Source organism: Thamnophis elegans, chromosome 10, assembly GCF_009769535.1.
Source record: "Thamnophis elegans isolate rThaEle1 chromosome 10, rThaEle1.pri, whole genome shotgun sequence".
NCBI classification, from domain to species: domain Eukaryota; kingdom Metazoa; phylum Chordata; class Lepidosauria; order Squamata; family Colubridae; genus Thamnophis; species Thamnophis elegans.
In genome coordinates this window covers 46109921-46135189 of record NC_045550.1, presented here as the reverse complement: position 1 = coordinate 46135189, position 25269 = coordinate 46109921, and the positions used below count along the sequence as shown (strand labels likewise).

The 25269-nt window shown below is 36.5% G+C and overlaps 2 protein-coding genes across 4 annotated transcripts in view; one reads left to right on the top strand and one right to left on the bottom strand.

Annotated features, from left to right (window-relative positions):
* DHX36 (DEAH-box helicase 36) overlaps positions 1-5064 on the top strand; it is a 30333-nt gene extending 25269 nt beyond the window's left edge. For both annotated transcript variants that reach the window (XM_032225305.1, XM_032225306.1), the window contains 5 exons: positions 108-207; positions 296-386; positions 2333-2453; positions 3264-3416; positions 4179-5064. In XM_032225305.1, the coding sequence (XP_032081196.1) occupies positions 108-207; positions 296-386; positions 2333-2453; positions 3264-3416; positions 4179-4364 (651 nt within the window). In that variant the 3' untranslated portion in view covers positions 4365-5064. The remainder of the gene's footprint in view (positions 1-107; positions 208-295; positions 387-2332; positions 2454-3263; positions 3417-4178) is intronic.
* Positions 5065-9085: 4021 nt separating this feature from the next.
* Positions 9086-25269, bottom strand: part of ARHGEF26 (Rho guanine nucleotide exchange factor 26) — a 70323-nt gene continuing 54139 nt past the window's right edge. For both annotated transcript variants that reach the window (XM_032224770.1, XM_032224771.1), the window contains exons 11-15: positions 25051-25205; positions 18763-18972; positions 14717-14784; positions 14107-14211; positions 9086-10706 (exon numbers count right to left, since the gene is read on the bottom strand). In XM_032224770.1, the coding sequence (XP_032080661.1) occupies positions 10564-10706; positions 14107-14211; positions 14717-14784; positions 18763-18972; positions 25051-25205 (681 nt within the window). In that variant the 3' untranslated portion in view covers positions 9086-10563. The remainder of the gene's footprint in view (positions 10707-14106; positions 14212-14716; positions 14785-18762; positions 18973-25050; positions 25206-25269) is intronic.

Genomic DNA, 25269 nt, shown 5'->3' with positions numbered 1-25269 from the left:
TTGGAATATAGGAAATCCAGACTACATTTTACCACATTGTTTCTGGCAGGAAACTGCATTTTACAAATCCGCAAAAGATTAATTGGTGCGTATATGTTACTCTCTAGATGCTGCGAAACATGAAAGGGCAATTTGCAGAACATCTCCTTGCAGCTGGGTTTGTGAATAGTAGGAACCCTTGGGATCCCAAATCCAACATTAACTCAGGTAAATGTTGAGGGAGAAACAAAATAACAGAGAGGTTTTCGGTTCTTCCATTGAGAGTTTCACTTCCCCTGACTATCTTGTCTTCCAGAAAATGAGAAGTTACTCAAAGCTGTTATCTGTGCTGGATTATATCCAAAGGTGGCCAAAATACGAGCAAACTTCAGCAAAAAGAGAAAAATGTAAGGCTTCTGAAAATTTACTCTGAGACTATTTATGAGGAATGCATATAAATCAATTTATTAAGCAGAGCTCAATAATATTGCAGCAAATTTACTTGGTATATTGTCTTTTTAGCACTTCTGCCTGCTGAGATTTGGTGTGTAATCATTGAGAATACTTTTCAATGAGCACTATTAGGCATCTTACCTCTTTTAAGCAGCAGGATATGACTTTTCAATAGTCCTTCAATCCTAGCTTCTAACAATGTAGCCAACATGATCTAGGATCTTTTCTAAGGTCTCTGTACAGTACAAACTTTTTGGGTCTGCCCCAAGATTTTCTTACAGTATATGCAAGGAAGGAAGAGTGAGAATTGGAAGACTACATTTATCCATGCTTTTTGTTACTTTATCTATGTTTAAGACAAATTGCTTAAAAGTGTTCCAAACAAAAAACAAAAACTGTCATACAGCTACCGGTAATTCTTGCTTAATGACCTTAATTGGGTTCAGAAACTCTGCTGCTAAGCAAAGCTGTCACTGAGAAATGGCATGACTGTACTGTCTGGCTGAAAAGATAAAATAATTCAGTTTTACACCATTGACTATTGCTTGCCTCCTAATAATTCCCCTCCACTTTGGAATGTTTGAGTGCCTGCTTAATGTCTTGTTGTATAAATCAATGTGAACAGACTGCAACCCCGGGCTGGGAGCCATGGGGCCCTATGCAGACTTACTCTCTTGAAATCCCTTTGTCTCTATAATATCTCCATAATCTAAGGAGGGGGGGGGGAGGAAAAACAACCCAAGCTATTCCTGTAGGCAATCCTTTTGCCTTATCCTCCTACCTTTCACAGTAGAGAGTTTGGAGAGGAAGATATTTCAAGAGAGTAAGCTGTTGCATTATTCCCATGGCTCCTAGCTATATCTTAAACATCCTAATCACCATAATATAAGAAAAATCCCAGAAACTGAATTTGAGGATTATATAGATTTCATGTTTATTTTGGTTATTTTAAGCTCTCTAAAGTCTTATTTAAAAAAAATCTTTAAGAAGTCAACTAATCAGATATTATTGAAGGGTATCATGTTGATTGTATTAACATCTGAAAGCTGAAACAAGTTGCAATAATATTGTTTTGTCACTAGATGGTGTTGCTAATGAACATTTTAACATCTTTACTCTTAATTGCTCTCATTTACATATTCTAAAAGTATGTTTGTTCAGCAAAAATATGTTAATTATTTTTGGGATATCCTGAATTAGGAAATGGTAGAAAATGGCTTTTTATTAATAACAGAACATCTACTATGTAAAAAGTAAATAAAAAGGTAGCAGTGGGTCATCGATTTGGAACTATCTTTGAAAAAGCAATCTTTTATACATGGAAAATAAAAATAAAAGAATTTATGCATACAAGAGTACTAAATATAGGAAAATAACTGGATTCTTTTAATGAGGAATTTTAAAAGATTATTATTAATCTCCTTTACGTGTACTTTTTGGTTCTTGTCAAAGTTTTAATGTAATGTTTCTTAACCATGGCAGACATCAATTTCCAAAATTCTCCAGCCAGCCATGGAGTTGTAGTGGATACATCTTAAAGTTGCTAAGGTTGAGAAACATTGGTTCAGTATATAAGCTACTTTCTAACTTATTTTTTTGAGATAAGACATATATAATGTTCCCCATCTACACTTGCTGATCCTTACACAAAACAATAGTTTTATTTCATTGAGGGAATTGCATTCCAGGTTTTCTTCAATTTTCCCCATTCCTAGTTACCTCCCTCCATGCTACTTTTTTCAGAGGCTCCCTCAACTCTTAGGACCAGTCAGAAGTCAGTGTCTCACTGTAGAATGGAGAGTAAATCAGCAAATTGTCATTTCAGGCCTTTAAAAAAAATAATTTTTTTTATTCCTGTACATCTCTGTCATGTAAGTTGTAACTGCTTTGTGTCTTTGAGGGTTAAAGTTTCCACCAAAACAGATGGAACAGTGAATATTCATCCCAAATCTGTGAATGTTGAAGAAACAGAATTCCATTACAACTGGCTAGTTTATCACTTGAAAATGAGGACAAGTAGTGTAAGTTGAACATTTTTTTACTAATTTTAAATATGTGTGCATATAGATGGATGTTGGCTGAAACAATTGTGATCTTTCTATGCTTGTTTCATCCCAAATAACCCTTATTAGCTACAGACATCAAGTAGATATAATTAAGCTTTCCTCAAGAAAGTAATAGCAATAGGTAGATAAGCTGAGACTGGAAGATGTCAGCATTAACATGAACATTAAGTATTAAATACTTAGTATTAAGTATTAAGTAGTATTAAGTACTTAATACTTAAGTATTAAGATGATGTAGCCAGTATGAATAAATCTATACGAATAAATCCTATTGTATATTCACTTTTGTATCATGCTTTTTGCTTAATACAAAGCAAAAAGGTACAAAGGTATTATCGCCTTTGCTTAGCATTTGGTCCTATGCAATACTATCAGTACGAAAGAGAAAACTTTTATGTAATTATTACAAAAATATCTGAGTTGATTTGCATTCAGTCAAGCGCAATTAAGAGCTGCTTTTAGTCTGAATAATAAAACAAGCCTTTAAATTAATTAATTTAATTAAACTTAGTGAAATAGATAATATGAAATGCCTGATGGGTTAGAAATAAAAACAAAAACTCCTCATTTTTTCTTTGTGGTTACAGTAGAAAACAAATATAACTTCCAAAGCTGCAAGAATGGGGTTTATTTATTTTATTGTAAATCATGATTTACTGTGCTATTTGGACATCGTAAAGGCATTTAAAATCAAATAATGTTCCAAAGCCCTATGTTGATTACATTTCTATATTTATTGTGTGTGAAATGTTTTTGTTACTGTAGATATACCTGTATGATTGTACGGAAGTTTCGCCATATTGTCTTTTGTTTTTTGGAGGAGATATTTCAATTCAAAAGGACAAAGATCAGGATACAATAGCTGTAGATGAATGGATTGTTTTTCAGTCTCCAGCAAGAACAGCACAGTTAGTAAAGGTGAGTTTCCGCTACCCTCGTGGAATTGGCCACTTAAAATAGTTTACACAATTTAATAATTATATTATAAAGACTTTTAAAAACATGTGTCATATAGATTATTTCCTTTGCCCCCCACCTTGTTTGGTGCCTTCGGGATACTGCTATGTCAGCGAGCAGTGCTCTACCTGGCCGGAGGGGGGGGGATTGTCCAGGGGGCTTATTTTCAGGGGTGGGCTTATATTTTTGCACACGTGAAAAATGTGGCAAGGCTTTAGTTTCAGGACAGGTCATATTTTCAGGGAAACACGGTAGTGATATATCAAAGAGAAAAATTGAAGCAAATACTTTAAACATTACTGTCAAGAGAAAAATAAAAAAGGTCATAAATTCTGTGAAAATCTTAAATATACAGGTATGCACAGTATAACTGGAAAAACATGAGTATGGCTTGTTGGCTGTGCAACTTGTTTAACACATCTTTGAAGGTTGCTTCTATGCCTGAAGATTGAAAGAATGCTGTTATTTTTCCCTGTATACAACGGAAAATATATCAGCTTCTGACAAGCAAAGTCAATTGGGGAATTGCTTTAATGATAGTGTAATTTACTAAATGACTCCATGATTTGCTTAATCACCATGATAAAAATGGGCTTTAAATCAGGTCCAGGGAGGACTCACTTAATGACCATATCACTTAGTGACTGAAATTCCTGTCCTTATTGTGGTTATAAGCTGAGAATGACCTATAAACTTTCACCAACAATTCTTTTTTATCCTTAGGATTTGAAAAAAGAATTGGATGACCTTCTGCAAGAGAAAATAGAAAATCCACAACCTGTGGACTGGAACAATACTAAATCAAGGGACACTGCAGTGTTGACAGCTATTATAGATTTAATCACTACACAAGAGAATGAAACTGCCAGAAACTTTGCGCCTCATTTCCAAAATGAACAATACAATTAATAGTGTTTCCTTGTTGAAAACATGGTAACGCTACCAATTTTTTCCCCATCTCTTTTAATTTTTTTACATCTGGACATCTTGTTATTTCATCTTTAGCGTTAGTATTTCATAATGGCTTTGTGTAAATGGCATGGCGTGTATAAAGTACTTGTTAAGTGCATTATCATCTGTAATATTGTATATGTGCGTCAAGTTATTTTCCGCTTCTTGTATAACTGATTTCCCTCTGGCAAAAGTTGGATAAAATAAAATGAACCGATTTTTACATTTTTTGGCTTACACAATTCTGTGAAATTGTTGGTTTGAAAAGTGATCAGATTAACTAAAATTTCACTTTTTGAATATTAGTCTTATATTTATTGTCTGTTTAGAATTAGTAAGGAATTCAGTTAGAACCAATTTATATCCTGCTGGGAGCTGTAGAATTGAATGAAGTCACTAGATGAAGAGTATGATGGGAAAGGCATTCATGAAATGGAATCACTTTAGGAATGTGAGCTTCATTCCAGCTGTTTTGCATACAATGTAAGAAATAATATGTTGACTTTCACCAACCAAGCTTTGTCTGATAGCTTGCAAAAAACTGCCAGCTGTTTGGATGAGAACAGGGTTTCATGTTTTCTCTTTGCAAAGGGAATTTGAATATGGAGCTGTGGAATAGAAGTAAGGACCTTCTAATGGAATCAAATATGCATTAACTGTACACTAAAGAACAACCTCTATTTCAATAGTGTATTTTTAATTGTTCCTGCAATTATAGTTGAGCCCTTTTTAAAAAATCAATCTGTCCAAGTTAGCCAGCCTCTTAATGTATGCAACTCCCTGAATTCCCAGTTTTCCCAGCTGAGATTTGTGAGAGTTGAAGTTGACACATTTGGAGACCGTGAAAGCTTGGAAATGTATTTGTCCTAGTGTTCATAATGCAGAAAATTCTAGCATAATTATAGGATTTTAGAATATTCATGAACTTATTTCAAGAATGGGAGAAATACATGGTTGTTTTGGCCGTGTCTGAATGTCATTTTTGAACTCTTCAGGACTACACAAATATTTCTTGCAGAATCTGGATTTAAGCAGTATCTACTTATTAAACAATTAATTTTAAAGACATATAGATATCTTGAAACTGATGTATCAATTCACGTCCAGCTAATATACTTTTAAACCATGGTACAAGTCCTTCCTCTTCCTGGTGCATGCAACTCTGAATCTTAAAAAACTTTTTAAAGAGATTAATTGCAATTTTATAGACGTTGCTTGTATGACTCAAGGTTGTTTGCTGAATATGTTTGATTTCTTGTAACCTGATGAACTCCCTAAATTTTCCATAAATTATGTCCAAAATTCACATGTTTGGTTCTCTAGTTGGTTTCCTAATATATTATTGCAGTTTATTCCAATATACTTTTACTGTATATGCACATATTGTTTAATAGGCAGTTCTGAAAAAATGTTCCAGTTCACTTGTAAAATTTAGAAGATTTGCTAGGAAAGATTGTATTAATATTCAAGTGGAACATTATTTCTCTCTCCATCCTGTAAAACAAAACAGACATTATTAGGCACAGAAGGCCACATAAAATTTAGTACTCCTGCTAAGTGCTTGCTAATGAAAGTAGCTGCATAGATTCCTATAAACAATTATGTAGATTTTTTTTTCTGATCTTATCTTCTCAGTGAATTCATCTGGGAAGTATTGTGTATTGTGTGGGAAACATGCCCTTCAATACATTAGGTTGTCTAGAGGTTCCTTGCTGTAGCTGTTATTTTTTTAAGTAAAGGTTAAGGTTCCCCTGTCCAGTTGTGTCCAACTATATGGGGTGGTGGTCATCTGTGTTTCTTAGCCAAGTCATCGTTGTCCAAAGACATCTCTGGTCATATGAACAGCATGATACACCAAGGTGAACAGAATACTGTTACCTTTCCAACAAAGTGGTACCTATTTATCTACTCCTATGCATGCTTCCAAATTGAGCAGGGGGGCACAGTGGTTCGAGTGCAGTGTTGCAGGCTACTTCTGCTGACTGACTGCAGTTTGGCAGTTTTAATCTCACCAGGGTCAAGGTTGACTCCGCCTTCTGTCCTTCCAAGGTGGGTAAAATGAGGACCCAGATTGTTAGGGGAAATATGCTGACTCTAAACTGCTTAAAGAAGGCTGTAAAATGGTATATAAGCCTTATTTGCTATTGCTAGCTGGGCATTTTTTAAATTAATGTAGGATAAATTACTTGAACTCATTCGCAAACACTTGTCCTTAAGGAATAGAAATTATTTTAGCATGTTATCTTATAATTTTCTGATGTAGATATGAATCTGTTGGGAAACAAACTGTTACTGTAATGGAATTTTTTGGTTGCACACTTGAGCATCAAACACATGTTGTATAAACGTGCCTAATGGGTTAAATTTAAAACTTTGTGTAACCAAGCAATGAATTATGTTACATACATAGCTATATAATGTAAAATATAAAACTGAATATTAGCAATTCCCCAAGTGACAATATATTAACTGAGTTCATTGGCTAATTTGATTCAACAGTTCACATTTCGTTCCATAGCTTATTTATTTATCATGGTACAGTTATATTACTTAATATGAAGTATGATCAAATACAAATCTTTCTACTTATAACTTGTTCCTTTAAAAAAATACTTGATATTTTCTGTTTGTAGATTGCAATGTTTATTTTAGATTGCAAGTAACCAAAACAGAGATGTATCCTACCAATACATAATACATTTTAAGATCTGAATTTTTTTTTATTAATATAAATATTACTACGTTTGTTTTTCAACCATATGAACTTCAGGATCTTGAAAAATGATTTTAAATTTTTTCAATTTCTGACTCATTGTGACTTAATAGCATTTTATCAAGACTGTCATCAAACATTTCTTCCAAGCTCACGTGTCTGTCATCTGACATGCAACTCCAATTGTTTTAAAATATTAATTGTAATTTTATAGAAGTTGTATCTGGCCATGTAGATGTTCTGTCATCCTCTTCTTTCAACTGCTTTTGATTTTTTTTCACCAGGATTGTTAGCATATATGGAGGCAAGGGCTTCTATTGCTAGGGCCAAAGTTGATGGGTTCACTTCTTGAGACTCCCTGAAGGCTGAGTGGTGTACTTAATCATCAGTTGTAGTTGACTAAACTTTGCCATCCTATCAAAACTGAAGCCAAAAACATGTAGGGAGTTGGAGCTTGATCTTTTGCTGAAAGAAATCAGGGCTATGACTGTCATTGGTTCAACATCTATCTTTCCTCTCTGCCTCTCAAACTTTTAGTTGTACAAGTGTGTATTTTTCAAACTTAGCAACTCTAAGATGTGTGGACGTCAAGTCCAAAAATTTCCCAGCAGCATGCAAAAAAGTGCAAGATCTTATGATCAGATGCTTTCTGAACCAAGAACTGGAATTCTTCATTCAGTGTTGTACAGATATGCTATTTCCAGATATAGTTATTGGCTTGGGAGCCATAGATGTTCTACATCATCCTAAAGACAATGTCCATTGGTTCAACCTTTGATAATCCAGCCACTTCAGCAATACTGGGAAGCAGCAAGCATTCCTTTTCAGACTGAATGAATATGTTAGTCAGACATTTCAATCTATTCTATTCTATACAGAATAGAACTCAAGATGCAATCGAGTGACTGATTAACCAATGGAAGATATGGCTCAATGAATTTGGACTGCAACTTTATTTGGCAAGAATTAAATACCTGGAATGCAGCATCCAGACAGATGGTAAAATCAGTTGATAGTACCCTGCTTGTAAAGGCCTCTGATTTTCATTACCTTGTATCCTGCATAACTGATGATGACATACTTCTGGATGCCTGGACACAAGTGATTGATCCTGGTTGAAGTGGTGGGATGTCACTGGCATCCTCTACATCTGGAAGATCCTGCTGTGCCTTAAATCGAAGATCTACCACATGGTTGCCCATCCAGTGGCACTCTATGGGGCAGAATGCTGGCCAACAGAGAGACAAACAGGGACCACACACAATGAAAATACAAATGATCAGATGGTCACGGGGGAAGGGTCACCTGGATGGATCATTGCAAACAAAAACATCTGGAAGGCCTTCAAGACAAAATGAGAGAAGCAAGACTGGTAGTATAGATATGTGGTCAGAGTGATGTGGAATCCATTGTGAGGTGGACCCTTGCCCTCTGTCCAGATTGCCAGCACCCTCAAAACCAGCTGATGAACAAATGGACTGCCTGCATGAAGATATGCGAGCTGTAAATTTATGCTCCATTGATGCAGACTGGATAATTGGTGAAATGCAAAACTGGACCATGCAATATGATGGTAGTAATGCAAACAAGACTTTCCATTCTACACAGATCAGATGCAGATTTACATTGATAAAGGGTCACCACTAAAAACTGAACAGCTACTGCTGCTTTACTATACAGAGGTAACAATCCTGAGCAATTTTTACCTTAGCAGAGTATGGTATTTATTGAAGAACTGCTACTACCACTCCTTTATTTTGTTAATCCCACTTTTAACTCCAGCTCAGAGAATAAATTTCATTTAATAACAGATGGAACTTTCCAATAGTGCAGGTTATATTTATTTTGGTGCTAGCAAACCAAAATAAACGGCAATAGCAAACCTAGACAGAGTCCATGATACAACCTTCTTATGCAAGTCAAAGTACAGGGATAAGTACATGAGATTAGAAATAATGACGGGAGAGACTAAAAAAAAAAAGTTTTATTAAGAGTTCAGAAACAATACTAGAATAATGGTTATTGTCTGATTCTCTCCTATAATGCTTTATTCTGGACCATGTATTAACTTCATAGAATTTTTTAGCTGTTTGTTATTAAAAAAAAGTTCAGAATTGCTAAAATATGTCAGTAAAATGCCATGCCTATTTACATAAGCAAATGCATTACAAATTTAAATTGATAAATTATGACTATAAATGCAAATTAATTCCTCTGTACATCATGTGATAAAGTCTTAACAGAAATACAGGAGTCATTTTAGAAGGGAAAGGAAGACCGATATAGCTTTCACAATCCAATAGGCTGCTTTGATAAAAAGCTAGTTGCTAAAAACAACTTGAAATCAACGAGGTAAAATTAACACAGCATATAGGAAGTCAAGTCATGTTTTTAGTGCTTTAAAAGTAGAAAAAGGAAGTTTAGAGTACATTATAGTTCCTCTCAAGCACTGCTACAATTCTTATCCCATTTAAAATAATGTATGGGATTATTTCCCCTTTAATTGGAAAATTTCCACTACATGGATATTTTTGAATAGTTAATGATTTTTAAAATTAATTACTCCTGTATTTTGGGAAAAAATGTGATTTAGGGATGAGATGGAAAACCCCTTGTCAATAAACTTACCATGTCATATTTACAAACCAATGATAAATGCTTGAAAATATGGTATTAAATGTTTCAACCTACTCCCATCCGTTCTTCTTCTCCCCCACCTTCAAATGTTAATTGCAATGTTGTTTTGTGATTGTGGCAATTTCTCATCTTTATCTGAAGTCTGCATAAGTGGAACCAGTCTACGCACTGTTCCTTGGTCTTTTCCATGGTTGTAGTTTCTGTGTCTTTATCCATCATTTGTTTCCAATTAGTCCATGTGTCACAGTGTGTGCTATGAAATCAATTGTGTTTCAGTTCAACTGAAATCAGTTGGAAGAGTAGTAATCAATGTTCATGGGTCTCAACAGCCTTTCTCTACCTCAAAATATACAAACAGGTAGCTCAATCATGTGTACCACAGCAACTGCACACATAACAGAAGCTTGATCCAATTCAAAATGTTGATTGTTGGGAGTGAAACAATGAAAACTATTTATTAAATTAAAATAGGTGAAATGAATGGACTACAGAACTAGTTTTTAGAACAAAGATATATTAGATATAAGATACAGGAATATTTTGTAAATACTGTAAATAGGAATGCTTATCAACATGCTATCAATAAATCAACATTTATTTTAGAAAAATTTTAAAAACGAAGTTTATTGTGTAGAAATTGATTCAGAAGAACCCTTATCTGCCTTGAATTGGGTTAATTTCTTCCATTCTTAAAAATCCATCTTCATAGATCTGATCTGCTACCAAGATAAAATGGGGCGAGGGGGAAGGAACCAAAATGCCATTGACTTTAGTGCAAATTCTAGAGTACGTATATTAGAGACAACTTTATACGTTAGTTTCTAGGCCTAGCAAACGTCCCATTCTTTCCATGTTTTTGTCAATTGTGGCTTGACATGTGATCTCCTTGGCACATTCCATTGGAAACCAGCCTCTTTCTCCATCACGCAATCGCTCTCCTTCATACCAACCTGCAATGAAGTGCAAAAGGATTAAACACATTACAAGCTACCATAAGGATAAAGAAACCTGCCAGATCCAATAGAACTCTACTGAGTTTAATATTGCATTTAATATATGCAGCTGGGTTCTCAAAGACCATTAATTTAATAAAACTTTTGTGTATTACTACACCCTCAGGGTAATTAGTGATAGTCAATGATTTACTAAAAATGGATAGGGAGCTTGCACCCTTTGATGCCCAAAACTAGCCACTATGAATTTCCAAGCTCTGCTGCACAAGTACATCCAGGACTGCATCAGCTCTACTTTACCTGCACCATTTTTTTTCTTTCAAGGAAAGGACAATAGAAAAGTAAATATAGCATAATCACCAGGAGCTAAAATGATGTCTTTACCTCTCACTATTTATCTGGTTAATATCTTCCTTTGGAGAGAAAAGATAGAACTCTCTCTTTTTTTCTATCAGTGGATAAGGGAAGCAGTGGCCTTGCATTTCCAAACAGAAAGAAATGAATAATTTCAAAGGGTAAAGTTTAATGGACATGCTGATATAATTATGTTAAACCCTGATTCCCCTTGGACTCCTATATCAAAGATTTGATTGATTTTGATTTGATTTGATTTGATTTGACTATATTTATATGCTGCCCTTTTCCCCCGAAGGGGACTCAGGGCGGCTCACAATTCAAATCAGGGAAGGGGGGTACAGACAAAAAATAAAAACGAAACATAACAATGCATAATTTAAAAACACACAACAGTCATACCATTCAAGACGGGGGCAACAGCTCTTTATCCCCAGGCCTGTCGGAACAGCCAGGTTTTAAGGGCTTTGCGGAAGGCCTGGAGGGTGGTGAGGGTTCGAATCTCCACGGGGAGTTCGTTCCAGAGCGTCGGAGCAGCCACAGAGAAGGCTCTCCTCCGGCTAGTCACCAGTCGACACTGGCCGGTGGATGGAATTCGGAGGAGGCCTAATCTGTGGGATCTAATCGGTCTAGTAGAGGTGATTGGCAGCAGGCGGTCTCTCAAGTACCCAGGTCCAATACCATGAAGGGCTTTATAAGTGACGACTAGCGCCTTGAAGCGTATCCGGAGACCAATAGGCAGCCAGTGCAGCTCGCGGAGGATAGGTGTTACGTGTGTGAACCGAGGTGCACCCACGATCGCTCGCGTGGCTGCATTCTGGACAAGCTGAAGTCTCCGAATGCTCTTCAAGGGCTGCCCCATGTAGTCCAGTCTAGAGGTCACAACGGCGCGAGTGACAGTTGTGAGGGCCTCACGGTTCAGGTAGGGACGCAACTGGTGCACCAGGCGAACCTGGGCAAATGCCCCCCTGGTCACAGCCGACAAGTGGTGTTCAAAAGTCAGCTGTGGGTCCAGGAGGACTCCCAAATTGCGAACCCTGTCTGAGGGGCATACTGTTTGACCCCCCAGCCTGAGAGATGGAACACTTGGCCTATTAGTAGGAGGGAAACTTCTTTGGCCTCTGGACATAATTTAATGAAGTTAAAGTTCCAAAGACTACATTTTGCCTCATTGTTATGGCCCACCAGCAGAGCTGGCAGCAGATTCGGACAGTGAGGAGGTTGGGAAGGAACATGGGCCAGTCCTGGAGTCTGGGGAAGGCTCTAATGAGGGTTCTCATCAGTGATGGAAGATGAACAGCTGGAGCCTGTTCCCAGTGTGTGCATGTGCAGAGTTGCCAGATGAAGGGAACAACTAAAGAATAGGGGTCAACTTGGGAGTAAGGACATAGATGGACAACAAATGGCCCCTCCCAGAGTGAAGGAGTGAAAGGGGACTGGAGTTTTCAGGAGACAATTAGTTCATTTAATTGATTCATGACTTTCAGAGACTCCTTCACAAGTTTTGCAGATATTGACCTGTCAGCTCTCCAAGCCAGATAAGGTCTGTGACTATAAATCCTCCCTCCAAAGACTTTTTTGGATGTGAATCAACAGAATTCACAGTAAATTAATAAAATGGGGGACAAGGAGTTTGCTGCATGTTCTTGAGGAGTCTAGCCACTCACATCAAACTGGTTAGGAACCATCAGCTTGTACACAATGCCTGGTAGGGCATTGATAAATGCCCTACCAGTGTTTTTTAAATAGGACAATTATGTTTAAGACAATTCTTGAACAAGTACAAAAGAGTGTGGCATAAAAGGCAGTGCTAAGCAAAAAAATAGTGATAAGGGCAGCAGTGATGGGCAGAGCAGGGTGTTGGGGGCAGCTGGCAGTCGTGGGGCAGATGGATGCCCCAAAAGTAGTTGTAAACATGTTCAATGTTTTTAACATTTTAATTATTTAATATGGTTGTTTTATGCTATTGTGAGCCACCTAGAATTACTTAACAGTGACATGGACTGCATATAAATTTAATAAAAAAATAAATGTGGGTGAACCTCAGGAGCACTCATTTTGATCATGTGAGCACAGAAATATTGCAATGGCCAGAACTTTGAGGACTAATTGTAAATCCCTTTGCTCAGCTCTATCATAACTTGAAATGCTCACTGAACAAACAGACATTAAGCAAGTACTATCTGTATTATTTTGACTGATTTCTAAGGGATAACCATTAACTAACAGTTGTGAATCACAGAAAAGTGCTATTCATATTTCTAAATATGAATACCTATAATGTTACAAAAAGCACACATTCCAAATACTCTGGGTCCCAAACGGATTGGATGGAAAGAACATTTATTTTCTTTCATGTATCATCAATTAAAGTAAGCATTAATTTAAATTTGCAAAGCTTAACGTTTGTTAAGATTAATCATTAAACTTTTAGTATACTTTGCATTCCTTTTTTTATGGTTACTTAGAAACATCCAATATATTTCTGCCGCTTTTGGTCAAGTGACTTTTCTGAACATCCCACCAAGCCTGGTTAGGTAAAAATACAGGGTCAGATACTTTCGTGACATTTTTATAGAAAGTACTGCAGATTTTACTAAAAGCATAAATAAAATATAAAGTGTGGTATTTTGTTAATACTCATTTTGCTTACAAAAATGACTTTCAGGAAGCTCTTCAGAAAGATGTTTTCAAATTAAATATTTCTATTTGATCAAATTTATATGATCAAATTTAAATTCATATATTCCATCTATGGTTTTCCCGCACACTTGGAAAAAATGCCCAAAGAAGGTACTTATGTTGAGATAATCCACATTTTACTTGTACTGGAGACAAAACCAGAATGAAACATGAACCTCAATCATCATAGCGTAATATTTTAAACAGGTAAAACTGGTTCTTACATATTAAATCTCAAAGAAGATATCCCAACTCTATAAAGAGTAATTGTAGAGAGTAAAGTATAGCACAGATGCTAAAGAGTTTTGCATTTAAAAGGGTTTTACAGCCACTAAAAAAACTGGAAAAGCCCTTTACTTACCATCTTGGACTTTTTGATCAACAAGAACTACATCAGCAGCCTGGAGGGATAATTCATCAGGTTGCTTGGCAGTGTATGACCTGATAACTTCTACCTGAGTCAATGCTGAGGGGAAAAATAGTATTTATTGATTCAAATGGTGAATTTCAAAAGCTCAAGAATTCACTTTAAAGGTGAAGCAATTATAAGCATATTCAGTATGACTTAAGTTTCTCGGCATGCAGTTTCCAAACTCTCTTCAAATGGAAAATTCCTGATTTTTTTCCCCCCCCTGCAAAGGAGACTCAAGACAGCATACAGAAAGAAACAAGATCAAAAACTTTCAGGTAAATCATTTTTAACTATCAATTACATCCAAAGCTATAGACCAGTAGGGGGCATCCTAGAAATGTTAAATCTTATTCAATCTCTCATGAGAACTAAATAAAAATAAAAATAAAAGGAAATTTAGATACATAAAAAAGTCTGTACTGTCTACTTATTATTCAAAGTAGAAAGATAAATATGGGCCCGGGGGAAAACATCAGTTAAGCTTAATTTTTTATCAATGGTTACTGAAGCTCACTTTACAATCCCAAATAAGTTCATCATTTTCTCATTCCTTCCTTACTTGTCCTGTCCTTGCTTCTTCTATCATTGCTTTGTCCAAGTGCAGTAATCCAGCGAGCCCTCTCATTCCTAAAGGGGGGAAAATTATAAATGTTTAAGTATCTCCCTCTTTTTCATGGCATGCATATGCATTTATATTACACTTATTTTAAATATGTGTCTAGGGTCCAAGCTTGCCCTTTTAAAATGACAGGGGAGAAAGCAGTATTTAGAAACTCCTGGAGAAAACAGATCATTAAGACCTGTATTAATTGGAATTTAAAAAGGTTGCACAGATAAGACTAGGACAGAAGAGAATGATCATCCTAAATCTTTATGGAAAGTCTTTTGACTTTCGATATCATAAATATCTTTATGAACTGTACAGGAGACTTTGGAGTAAGCAGCACCACATTGTGCTATTTCTTCTGTTCCTTAAGTGGCCAATATTAGTCGTCAGCTGCGGAGGGGGGAGGTTAAACTCGCAGATGGTCTGGAAGGCAATTCATTAGCATGGAGTAAAAAATTACTATCTCTATGCTTATGTTACCCGCATTCAACTCTGCCCCAGGCCAAAGAAGTGACTAAATGGAGGTGATTAAGATCTGCATTGGGACAAAGGTGTAGGCTGCTCACTAGCAAGACAGAATGGCTGCAGATGTGAAAGCCTTTTAAATCTAGAGAGAATGATTAACTAAATTTGATTGTTAATTTAATTATTAACACCCCCCTTCCCCCCAATGCCATCACTCTGCTAAACAACTAATTCCCACAACACTGTCAAAGTATTTACTAAGACTGCATTACTATTATTCTTCTCATCCTTATTACCTATCTCCTCCCACTTATGACTATAACCCTATTGCTTGTATTTTTATAATTTATATTGTCCTGTTTGTTTCCTAGTATGATTTGATTGATTATTAGTAACCTATGACTATCGCTAAGTGTTGTATCTTATGATTCTTGATGATTTTTTTTAATATAAATTGAGAGCATATGCACCAAAGACAAATTCACACTTGGCCAATAAAGAATTCAATTCAATCCAGTTCAATTCAATGCAATTCTATTCTATTCTTATGCCACATGACTCTTGATGACTAGACAGCACACAACAATCAACAAAGACATTCCAGTGGAATAAATAAAAGATGTCAAAGACAATGAAGTGGGAGTTTCACTTTTCCTCACCAAAGGCTGAATAGGGGCTAAGTACTCATCTAAATAACAGCACATTGGGGGCCACCCATATCTCTGGGATGGGAGGATCTCCTTCTATCTAGAAGATTGGTGCTGCTACAGAGAAGGTGCCTTTCCAGAGCCCCAATACGTGACTTGGTTTTAATTGAAGGAACCTGAGCACACCTCACCTGCAGGATCAAATTAGGCAGGCAGATGTTGTGGTAGATAGGTGGTTCGTTAAGTAACCTGCAGGTTAACAATCTTGTGTCCCACCTGGAACAAAGACAATAAATAGTGTGGCAAAATGAAGGTGTTCTGATGATGCTTCAGGAACCATGTCTTCTCTGTTGCAATGTCTGATCTCTGGAATAACATCTCTTCAGAGACACGGATAATTCATGTCCTGATTATGTTCTAGGACAGTGTTGAACATTTTTGGCAATGGGTGCTGAAATGGGAGCGTGTGCATGGGGGAGCACCGGAAAAGCAGTTCCCCGGAGCACGTGTGCCAGAACCGGAAAAGCAGTTCCCCAGTGTGCATGTGCGCGCCGGAAAACTGAGCTTCTGGTTTCTGGCATGTGCATGCATGCCTGTCACCTGGTCTTCCAGTTTCTGGCGCACATGCATGTGTGAAGAGCAGCTGGCCAGTGCACACCGGAACCCGGAAGAGCAACGGGTGCCAGCTGGTATGCCCAGAGAGATGGCTCTGCATGCCACTTCCGGGATGCGTATCATAGGTTCACCATCATGGTTCTCGGAGCTATTGAACACCTAAGTTGTTCTTCTTGGCTCTGGGATGGAATAAATTGACCAAGGTAATCTCGCACAAATATCTCAGTATAACATTTTTTAAATTATGCTTTGGTATTAAAACAAAGCAAAAAATTCTATATAAAAGACATTGTGTTATTTATTCAGAAGACTGCTAATGCAGTAAGAAAATATATCCCAGGGAGTTATAGAAGCTTGCTAACAAAAAAAAGGTAATTATGTCTTGAAGGTGGTTAGTTTGTAATGCATGTAGGACATTTTCTGAAACATAAGGGTCTTGGTGGATCAGCTCAAAAACTAAAATCACTTGAGTTTCAGTACCTGAATAAAAAGCTATGATATATTAAACAGTAATTTTAATGAAGGAAATTGTTTGAAAAAATGCATTAAAATATATGTATGCATCACTACTTATTAAGTTTTAAGACATAAGAAGATAGGTAAGTACACTTATGCTAATGATTCTTGTCATTTGAAATACAGCACAGACAGCTAAGCGATATTAGAAGAAACTTCATTTCTTCCAATGAAGAAATTATGATAATTAGATTTTAAAAGACTGATCTGTGGTAGAGAAGGTTTAGTTATGCCAATTTTCAAATTGGCTGAATTCACTAGGGACATTCTGGCATTTTAATCTAATAATATTGCAATATTTAATCAGCTAGCTCTCTAGCCATCCTATAGGAATGTCCATCTGTCTGTGTATCTCACAATGCGATGCTTCATGGTTCATTTTAATTTTTGAGATGGAACAAATGTCCTAACGCTATTGGGCAAAAATGTACAGACTTTTATGCACATACACACTTGATTTGCTTTTCAGATTCCAGAAACAGATTTAGACTTTTACTTTTCAGCAAGATACTCAGATGCCAAGGCCATTCCACAAAATGGAAGGGTTATTTTTTTAATGGAATCTGAATCATTGAAAACAAGATGCTTCTTGTTGTTGCTGTCTTAGGATGAATAGTCTTTCAATGTAGTCTAGCCAAACAAGGCAGGGCAGATTCTTTTATCATCTCCTTTTTCCAGGCTACATAGAATTCAGCAAGATAGTTTCCATGGCTTCGCTGCAGTCTGGAGTTAACATCTGAATTATAATATTTATTTCTTAGAAAATGAATGTGCATGAAATGAATGCAATGTTTAAGCTGAACCTTTTAGAGACACGACAAAATTTTAAAATGTAGAGATTTTACATGACTTTTCTTAAACAAATGATTGTAATAAATATAGTAAAGGAACAAATAATTATGTCTTTATGATAGAGATAGATAGATAGATAGATAGATAGATAGATAGATAGATAGATAGATAGATAGATAGATATACAGACACATACACACACACACACACACACATAATATATACTCTTCCCTTAGGCAAAATTAGCAGACTCTCTTGGCTCAAATCAAAGGTGTATGAAGCTGCTATTCAAACAAAATATGTTTTAATCACCACGATATAAAAAAGATGTGGAGATTCTAGAAAATGCAGAGAAAAGGAACAAAGATGATCAGAGGGCTGGTGGATAAAGCATATGAAGAACGGTTGCAGGAATTGGGAATGTCTAGTTTAATGAAAAGGACTTGGCGTGACATGATAGAAGAGTTCCAACATCTACGGAACTGGCGAAGCCTTGTTTCCATGGATGGAAACTAATCAAGGAGAGAAGCAACCTAGAACTAAGGAGAAATTTCCAGACAGTTAGAACAATTAATCAGTGGAACAACTTGCCTCCAGAAGTTGTGGGATGCTCCAACATTGGTAGTTTTTAAGAAGAGATTTGACAGCCATTTGTCTGATATGTTATAGGGTTTCCTGCCGGAGCAGAAGGTTAAGATTAGAATACCTCCATGCTCCTTCCAATTCTGTTAATTTAATTAACTTGATATTATGTGTTGTCTCAAAAATCTGTAATCCTACGATAGTTACTAACAAGAAAATAAGCAAATTGATAATCTAAGACTATGTTATTATTATGTATTTGCAGAACAAAGGTAAACAGAAAAATATATTTCAATACAATGGATGGAAAAATCTTTTCGAGAATCCCAGATTTAAAAAAAAAAACAAATTGAAGAAATTTACTATATGACATTTACTTACTGAGTTTCGATTCCCAAAAGCAGTTCAATCTTCTCTCCTGCATGGTTACTCAGGACAGTTAATTTGAAGAGGTGATTGGCAGAACTCTGCCGAGAGTAAAGCATTGGTGTGCTACTTTTTACTGGAGAGGAATTCTGTTCTTCATTGTCACACTGCTCAACTAGTAACTGATCCCTTAAGGAGTAATCTGTAACATTGTAGCTCTCGTCACTGTCAATAAAAGGAACCAAAAGAGACAAGAGTCAAAGGGAGCTTAGATTCAAATCAATGCTAAACATGTCAGGTGTGTAACGAACATCTAGAGAACAGTCCACAATGCCTGATTTTCAGAAATTTTTAGCTGTTCAGCAAAGGAGAAAAAAGGACATAAAGGATCCAATTATCAAGATAAAGCAGTGGTGGCACAGTGGTCAGAATGCAGTACTGCAAGCTACTTCTGCTAACTGCTGGCTGCCAGCATTCACCAGGCTGAAGGGTGACTCAGCCTTCCATCACTGTTCCCTCTAAGGTGCGCGGCCGCGCACGTGGCAAGAAATCCCCGTGCAGCAGTTTCTAACCGCCGCGCAGAGATTTCTATCAAAGCAAACGGGGGTAGTCCTTTGCAGGCGGCTAGAACTGGCCGCCCGCAAATGACCTCCCCAGACTTGTTTTGATGAGCCTCCCGTGGCAGTGGTGCCTCTCCCTCCACGCGGAGCACCTGAGCTGGCCCCCGCGTTATCCCTCTCCCTTCCTCCTCTGCCGTGCTTTTGAGGAGCCATGAGGCTGCGGGAGCTAGTAGGAAAGTGGCGGAGGTGGAGGCGGCGTCAGGGGTAACCCAGAGCCCAGCTGAGGTGCTCCGAGGGGAGGGGGAGGCACCACCGCCGCTGCCATTGGCGGGGATGCCAGCAGGAGCTTTGCCGGCTTCACCTCAGTCGCAGCTCTGGGCAGCAAATGTGTTGGTGCTGTTGGAGGAGGAGGCGGCGGCAGCAGTTATTCTAGTGGAGGCAGGGGCTCGTCGACGTCTTCAACAGCAGCCCTGCCCCCTGTGAAAAAAACTGAAGATGGAGCAGTGAATGAATAAACCATAAAAGCAACAAATAGTTAATGCATAAGTAAGCTGAGGAGCAAGTTCTCAACTAAGGAAGCAATATAAGAAAGGAATATAAAAAGCTCAATGTGCCAAAACACTTATTTTAGTCTTCATTTAATTACTTGTATTGTAGTCTTTAACATCTTTTTAAAGTTAACGTTAGTTAGAAAAGATAGGGTACAAAACTTAAATTAAAAAAAATGTACATTCATTTTGAAAAATAAATGCAATACTTGATTAATTTCATATCTTTATTTAAAATAGTTTTGGCATGGCATATGATTTTATTGACTCAGTTGGAAATGATGTGGTTGTTGTATCTGATTCTGAGGTATATATATTCTTAAGTAACATAACATATAGCACATAGTCCAAACTTGCTAGACTATTTAATTGATCTTACTACTTTAAAGGGGGAGAGTTTCATGATAAATTATTTTATTAATTTATGTTGCATTTATATATTATATTTATTACATTTATATTCCACATTATATATTTGTATTGTTATTTTAGTGTTTATTGTCAATTTTGATAGATATTATATTGATATATCAATACTGATTTTAGTCATACTAAATAACAATTACTGCTATTATTTATCAGCATTAAATATTTACAGTTTTTAATATTGAGTTAGTCATATTTTAGAATAATAGGATTATATTTTAATAGGATAATTGGCAAGATCTAATTCAAATGTGATGGGTTGCATTCCAAAGGAATGTGAGAGGACAGGTTTCCTGCAAAATGCCAGGACCCCGGCTGTTGGTGCCATGTCTCTCTCTAGCCAGTCTAACAATGTAAAAGCTGAGCAGAGAGCCTTTTTTTTTCAGGGTGAGTGGAAAAGTATAGTGTTTGAGTGGCACTTTTCATGCCTGGCATTCATCAGGCTGAAATCTTGCTAGCAATCGGCGCTTGACGCTTGGAATGTTGCGCAAATGTCCAGCAGACGTGACAGCAGTTCAAACTGTTGCTCTCTTAGGTGCTCAGGCATGAAACTGTGCAGCTCAAACACTGTACTTTTCCGCTCACACTGAAAAAAAATTAGAGGGAACATTGCCTTCCATCCTTCCGAGGTTGGTAAAATGAGACCCAGATTGTTGGGGGCAATAGGCTGAATCTGTAAACTGCTTAGAGAGGGCTGAAAAGCAATGTGAAGTGATATATAAGTCTAAGTCCTATTGCTACAGCAATATTGGGTCTATTCCATATTTAAACGTATGCATTCTTATATTTAATTTAAACACTCCTAATTTTGTGTTGTGTGCCAGTTGCAGCCTTCCTGGACCAGGATTCCCTGTGCTCAATCATTCAGTCAATAGTCATCTTATGGCTGGACTACTGTAATGTGCTTTACATGGGGCTACCCTTGAAGCGCATTGGGAAGCTATAACTGATGCAGAATGGCTCCTGTAATACTACTGCTGTGCGAGCTGCATGGTTCCCAGTCTGTTTCCAGGTGCAATTCAAGGTGTGGGTGATCATTAAAGCCCTTCAAGGCATGGGTCCAGGTTACTTGAAGGACTCTCTCTCCTCACTGGGATTGGCCTATGCCACTCGTGCTAGCAGAGGGAGCATGCTGCAAGTCCCATCAACCCAATTGTTCCAGCTGAAATGGACCTCTTCAAGACATAGACTATATGCACATAATTCATTTTGCAACAAATGATTATCTGATTCCAGAATCTCAGAGAAAAGTCATCCATACAAATGCTTCAATGGAGTTCGTTTCTAAAGGTTAAGCGTTTTCAGCAGCTTAGCTAGGGAATTATCAAGCCTTCTGATTGGTTACATAGGTTTTGCACCCAAACCAGAGTTACTCAACATTAGTACATTCAGTATTAGGATGTGCAATGTGAATACAACTATGGAAACTCATGATATAGAAGTTATACATTTTAACCAGATAGTTGAGACTCATCTCTCTTCTTAGGTCGGATTTATATAGAACTTCCCATCACTTACTACCAGTCTTTAAAACTTTGAGACAGATTATGGGGCACATAATTAATACAAACAAATATTTCTGCTGGCTGCATTTTATCTGTGCTTCTTCTAGAATTGTCTGTGCCAAGTGAAATTTGTGTGTTTAACAACTGTCCTTTAATCATATAATAAGTATAGTTTAAATGCATTTGCTTATACTAAATTCATTAAAAAACAGATCAGTCAAAATCACATTTCTTGTTTCTTTGAAAATGGACATTTACGCTGGATAAAATGACTTGGATTTATTCTTAGTTGGATAATGACATTTATACAGGCCCTGGGGTGCAGCCTTGCACAGTTGTATTAGAATTGTTTAAACCTGATGGACCCAAGGAAGTGATGGGGTCATTATGACTGTAATATTCCCATTCTGCCCTTTAGATCCATCCCCTTCTTGTCTGGCCAAGCCATCTTGGGGTGATGTGAATGAATTCTGGTAGTGGTGAAACACTCATCCTTGAGAGTTTGTTCCTCCACCTCTGGTATTGGTCTGCTCCAAGAAGCCATCTTTGTTTGAAGGAACCCAGAAAGAGAACCTGTTTCTATTCAATCAATCAATCAATCAATCAATCGGCTTTTTACTACAGAAAACATTATTAATGAGAATACAAATTTGATGAATATGCATAACTTCCACAATGCTTGTTCCTGACTGAGTGACTGCACTAAATAAACTGATTTAAAATCAAGTCACTCAATTTGGATCCAAAAAGAAAAGAAACATTTGTGTGTAATGTTTAGCTGATTTTGAATCATTAAACATATAATTCTCCCCAACCTTCAACTTTAGTAAATATATTGCATTAGTTACATCACCGTCTATGGGATCCAACTGAAAATTTATACAGATAATTTTTTAATATATAAACAATTGATATTTTGAAGTTTGTAAAGCAATTATTTTTCAATTCCACTAGAATAAAAGAGCTTAATTTGTTTACAGTGCATAATAAGTCCTTATGAGTAATGCCAAATCCTCCCCATCTCAATAAACAACGTATTGCTAGAGAAGATGGTTAGCAGATGTATGAAAATGGATATGCAATAAGGCTGGCTTTATACCAAAAGTGTAAAAGTACAAAAATTAGGGATCTGGTTACTAGTAAACTATTTCTGTAGTTTCCACGTAAAAATTTGCCTGCATGCCAAGAAATGCAGCCAATGTTACATCACATATATACAAAAATAAAAATAAAAAAATCTTTCCTTTTCTGAGTTTTTTTCTCAATTAAATTGCAAATAATTGCAAAGATTTCAATACATCTAAGCTTTAGTTTTAGCTTTAGTTTTTGTTGCTTTTAATCTTCTGTAAAACTTTGCAACTTTGAAGAAACTCAAACAATAGTTTAATTACAAATGGGTGTTATCGTTTTGAATATTTTTTTGATATATATAGCCCAAGTTCCATTGTATCCACAAAGTGTGCACAGGTAACATTCCAAAGAGTTTTGTGACCTTTGGCTGGCTTCATATTGAAGAAGTCAAGCTGCATTCCACTACCAGGATTATCTCAAGAGCTGACAAACCATTAGATGGAGAAAGAATTTCAGTGATCTCCTAAGGGAACTGTATACCATGTAAGAATATCTAATAACCAGACAGTTAAACAAAGGGTGGGGGTAGGCCTTCTAAAAATGTGAGCATACTTGACAGTTATCCATGTTTCTGTTAATGAAGTTTCACAGTAATATGAATTGTTGTAAAAATAATTAATTCAACAGTTCAAAAAGAGAAACATTTAACTGTGGATAAGAGAGGAAAATACATCTCAATTAATCAAATCACATATGCTATATTTTAAGGCAGTACAGACTAACAACAGTGCGGCATTCACTGAAGAACAAGAAGAAATACCACTTCAAAGCTATTTTGTAAAGCACTGAAGGTCTTAATACAGAAGCAGGAAAAAAAAGCAACATATTCCATCTAGTTTTAGAAAGAGACAGGGACCACTTGGCCTCCATGTGCTTCAAAACTGGTAGAGATGTACAAAGCATGGTGACCTGGCCAAAGAACATTTTGGAAAATCCCAGATCATGCCTAACCTCTTTGGATCATGCTATTCCAGCATGGTTTCGGGAAGATATTTTTTCAGAACTGAAAACAAGTTAAGGTACCCAAGATACGGAGTTTTGGACAATATATACTTGTTTCAGAGCTGGATCATGATGGAATAATTCAAACCAATTGCAGCTCAGAGAATTTAAACCTGAAATCTGTCAAAACTGTCTCTGGAATGACATGCATCAAACGGGACAGACTATTCCAGAAATTATGAATTTTAGACTATCCTAGAAGGAACACAAAGAGACAAATGTATAAAATTAGAAAGACATCTCATTCACTGCTGGTCAAGGGCTTTCCCAGGCTGAACAACTTGCACAATATGCTGGATAAATTCTGCAATGTGAGCTGATTTTCAAATATTTATAAAATTACAAACTAATCAATCTTCTGGGAACTATTTTACAACTCTACTTCTCAACCCAACAGGAATCACTTTTGGGTCACAACTTATTCTTAGGAAGCACTCAACTAAAGCATAACAACCCATCAGATTTTGTCTCAATATGAAGAACATTTAAGTATATAAAATTAGCTACTTATAAGCTACTTGGACTTGAAAAAGTGTCATTACTTAGATGCCTTTCAGCATGCTTGATCATTAGAAAAGATCCAGGTAATTCATTTCATGACCTAGCTGGTATGTAAAGCATTTGCAAAGTCTTCTTCTAATATGCAAGCAATTTTAAAACAATGTACATCATCATCCTTAATACAAGATCATTTTGCAACATATTTTTCTTTTTCTCAGTTCTGAATGTCATCACCAATCTTTAAGATTCCAGGTTCAGTATCTCATATCACTCCTTAGTAGAATCTCTTAATGAAGAGCAAAAACTGTGAGAAAAAGATCAGCCTAATAAACATGAATATCAGTGCATACTATACTCAGATGAAAATTCTTCTCCCACTATTAGTTTTCTTAAAGTGTGAATTAGTACTCTGAGCAGATTTCTTTAAAGAAAAAAACCCTGTTAACATGACAAAGATTTGTTCATTATACCCACAGAAAAAGGCAGTGGATTATAAATCAACAGAGCTGTCAAAGGTTTAAATAAGAGAACTAAAAAGTAATAATTTGTTTCTTTTTTAGGCATAATAAAAGAAATACATGCAAAATTCTACCATTTCACTGTAAAAAATGTATTCAGCATAGCTCCTACCTTTTCTTTTTTGTGATAATGAGGACATCATTAAAGAGGAAGAAGTATACATGTTGCTTAGAAGTCCTTTTCGAAAAAAGTCCAGTGTCTTCAACAAATGCTGCCAATTCACCCCGTTTCACTAACCATCGTGAAGAAGAAACCAGTGGAAAGGGCTACAAAGTAAGAAATCTGCAATTTAATCTTTTCTCCTGGTTTTCTAAGCAGACATTTTTACAA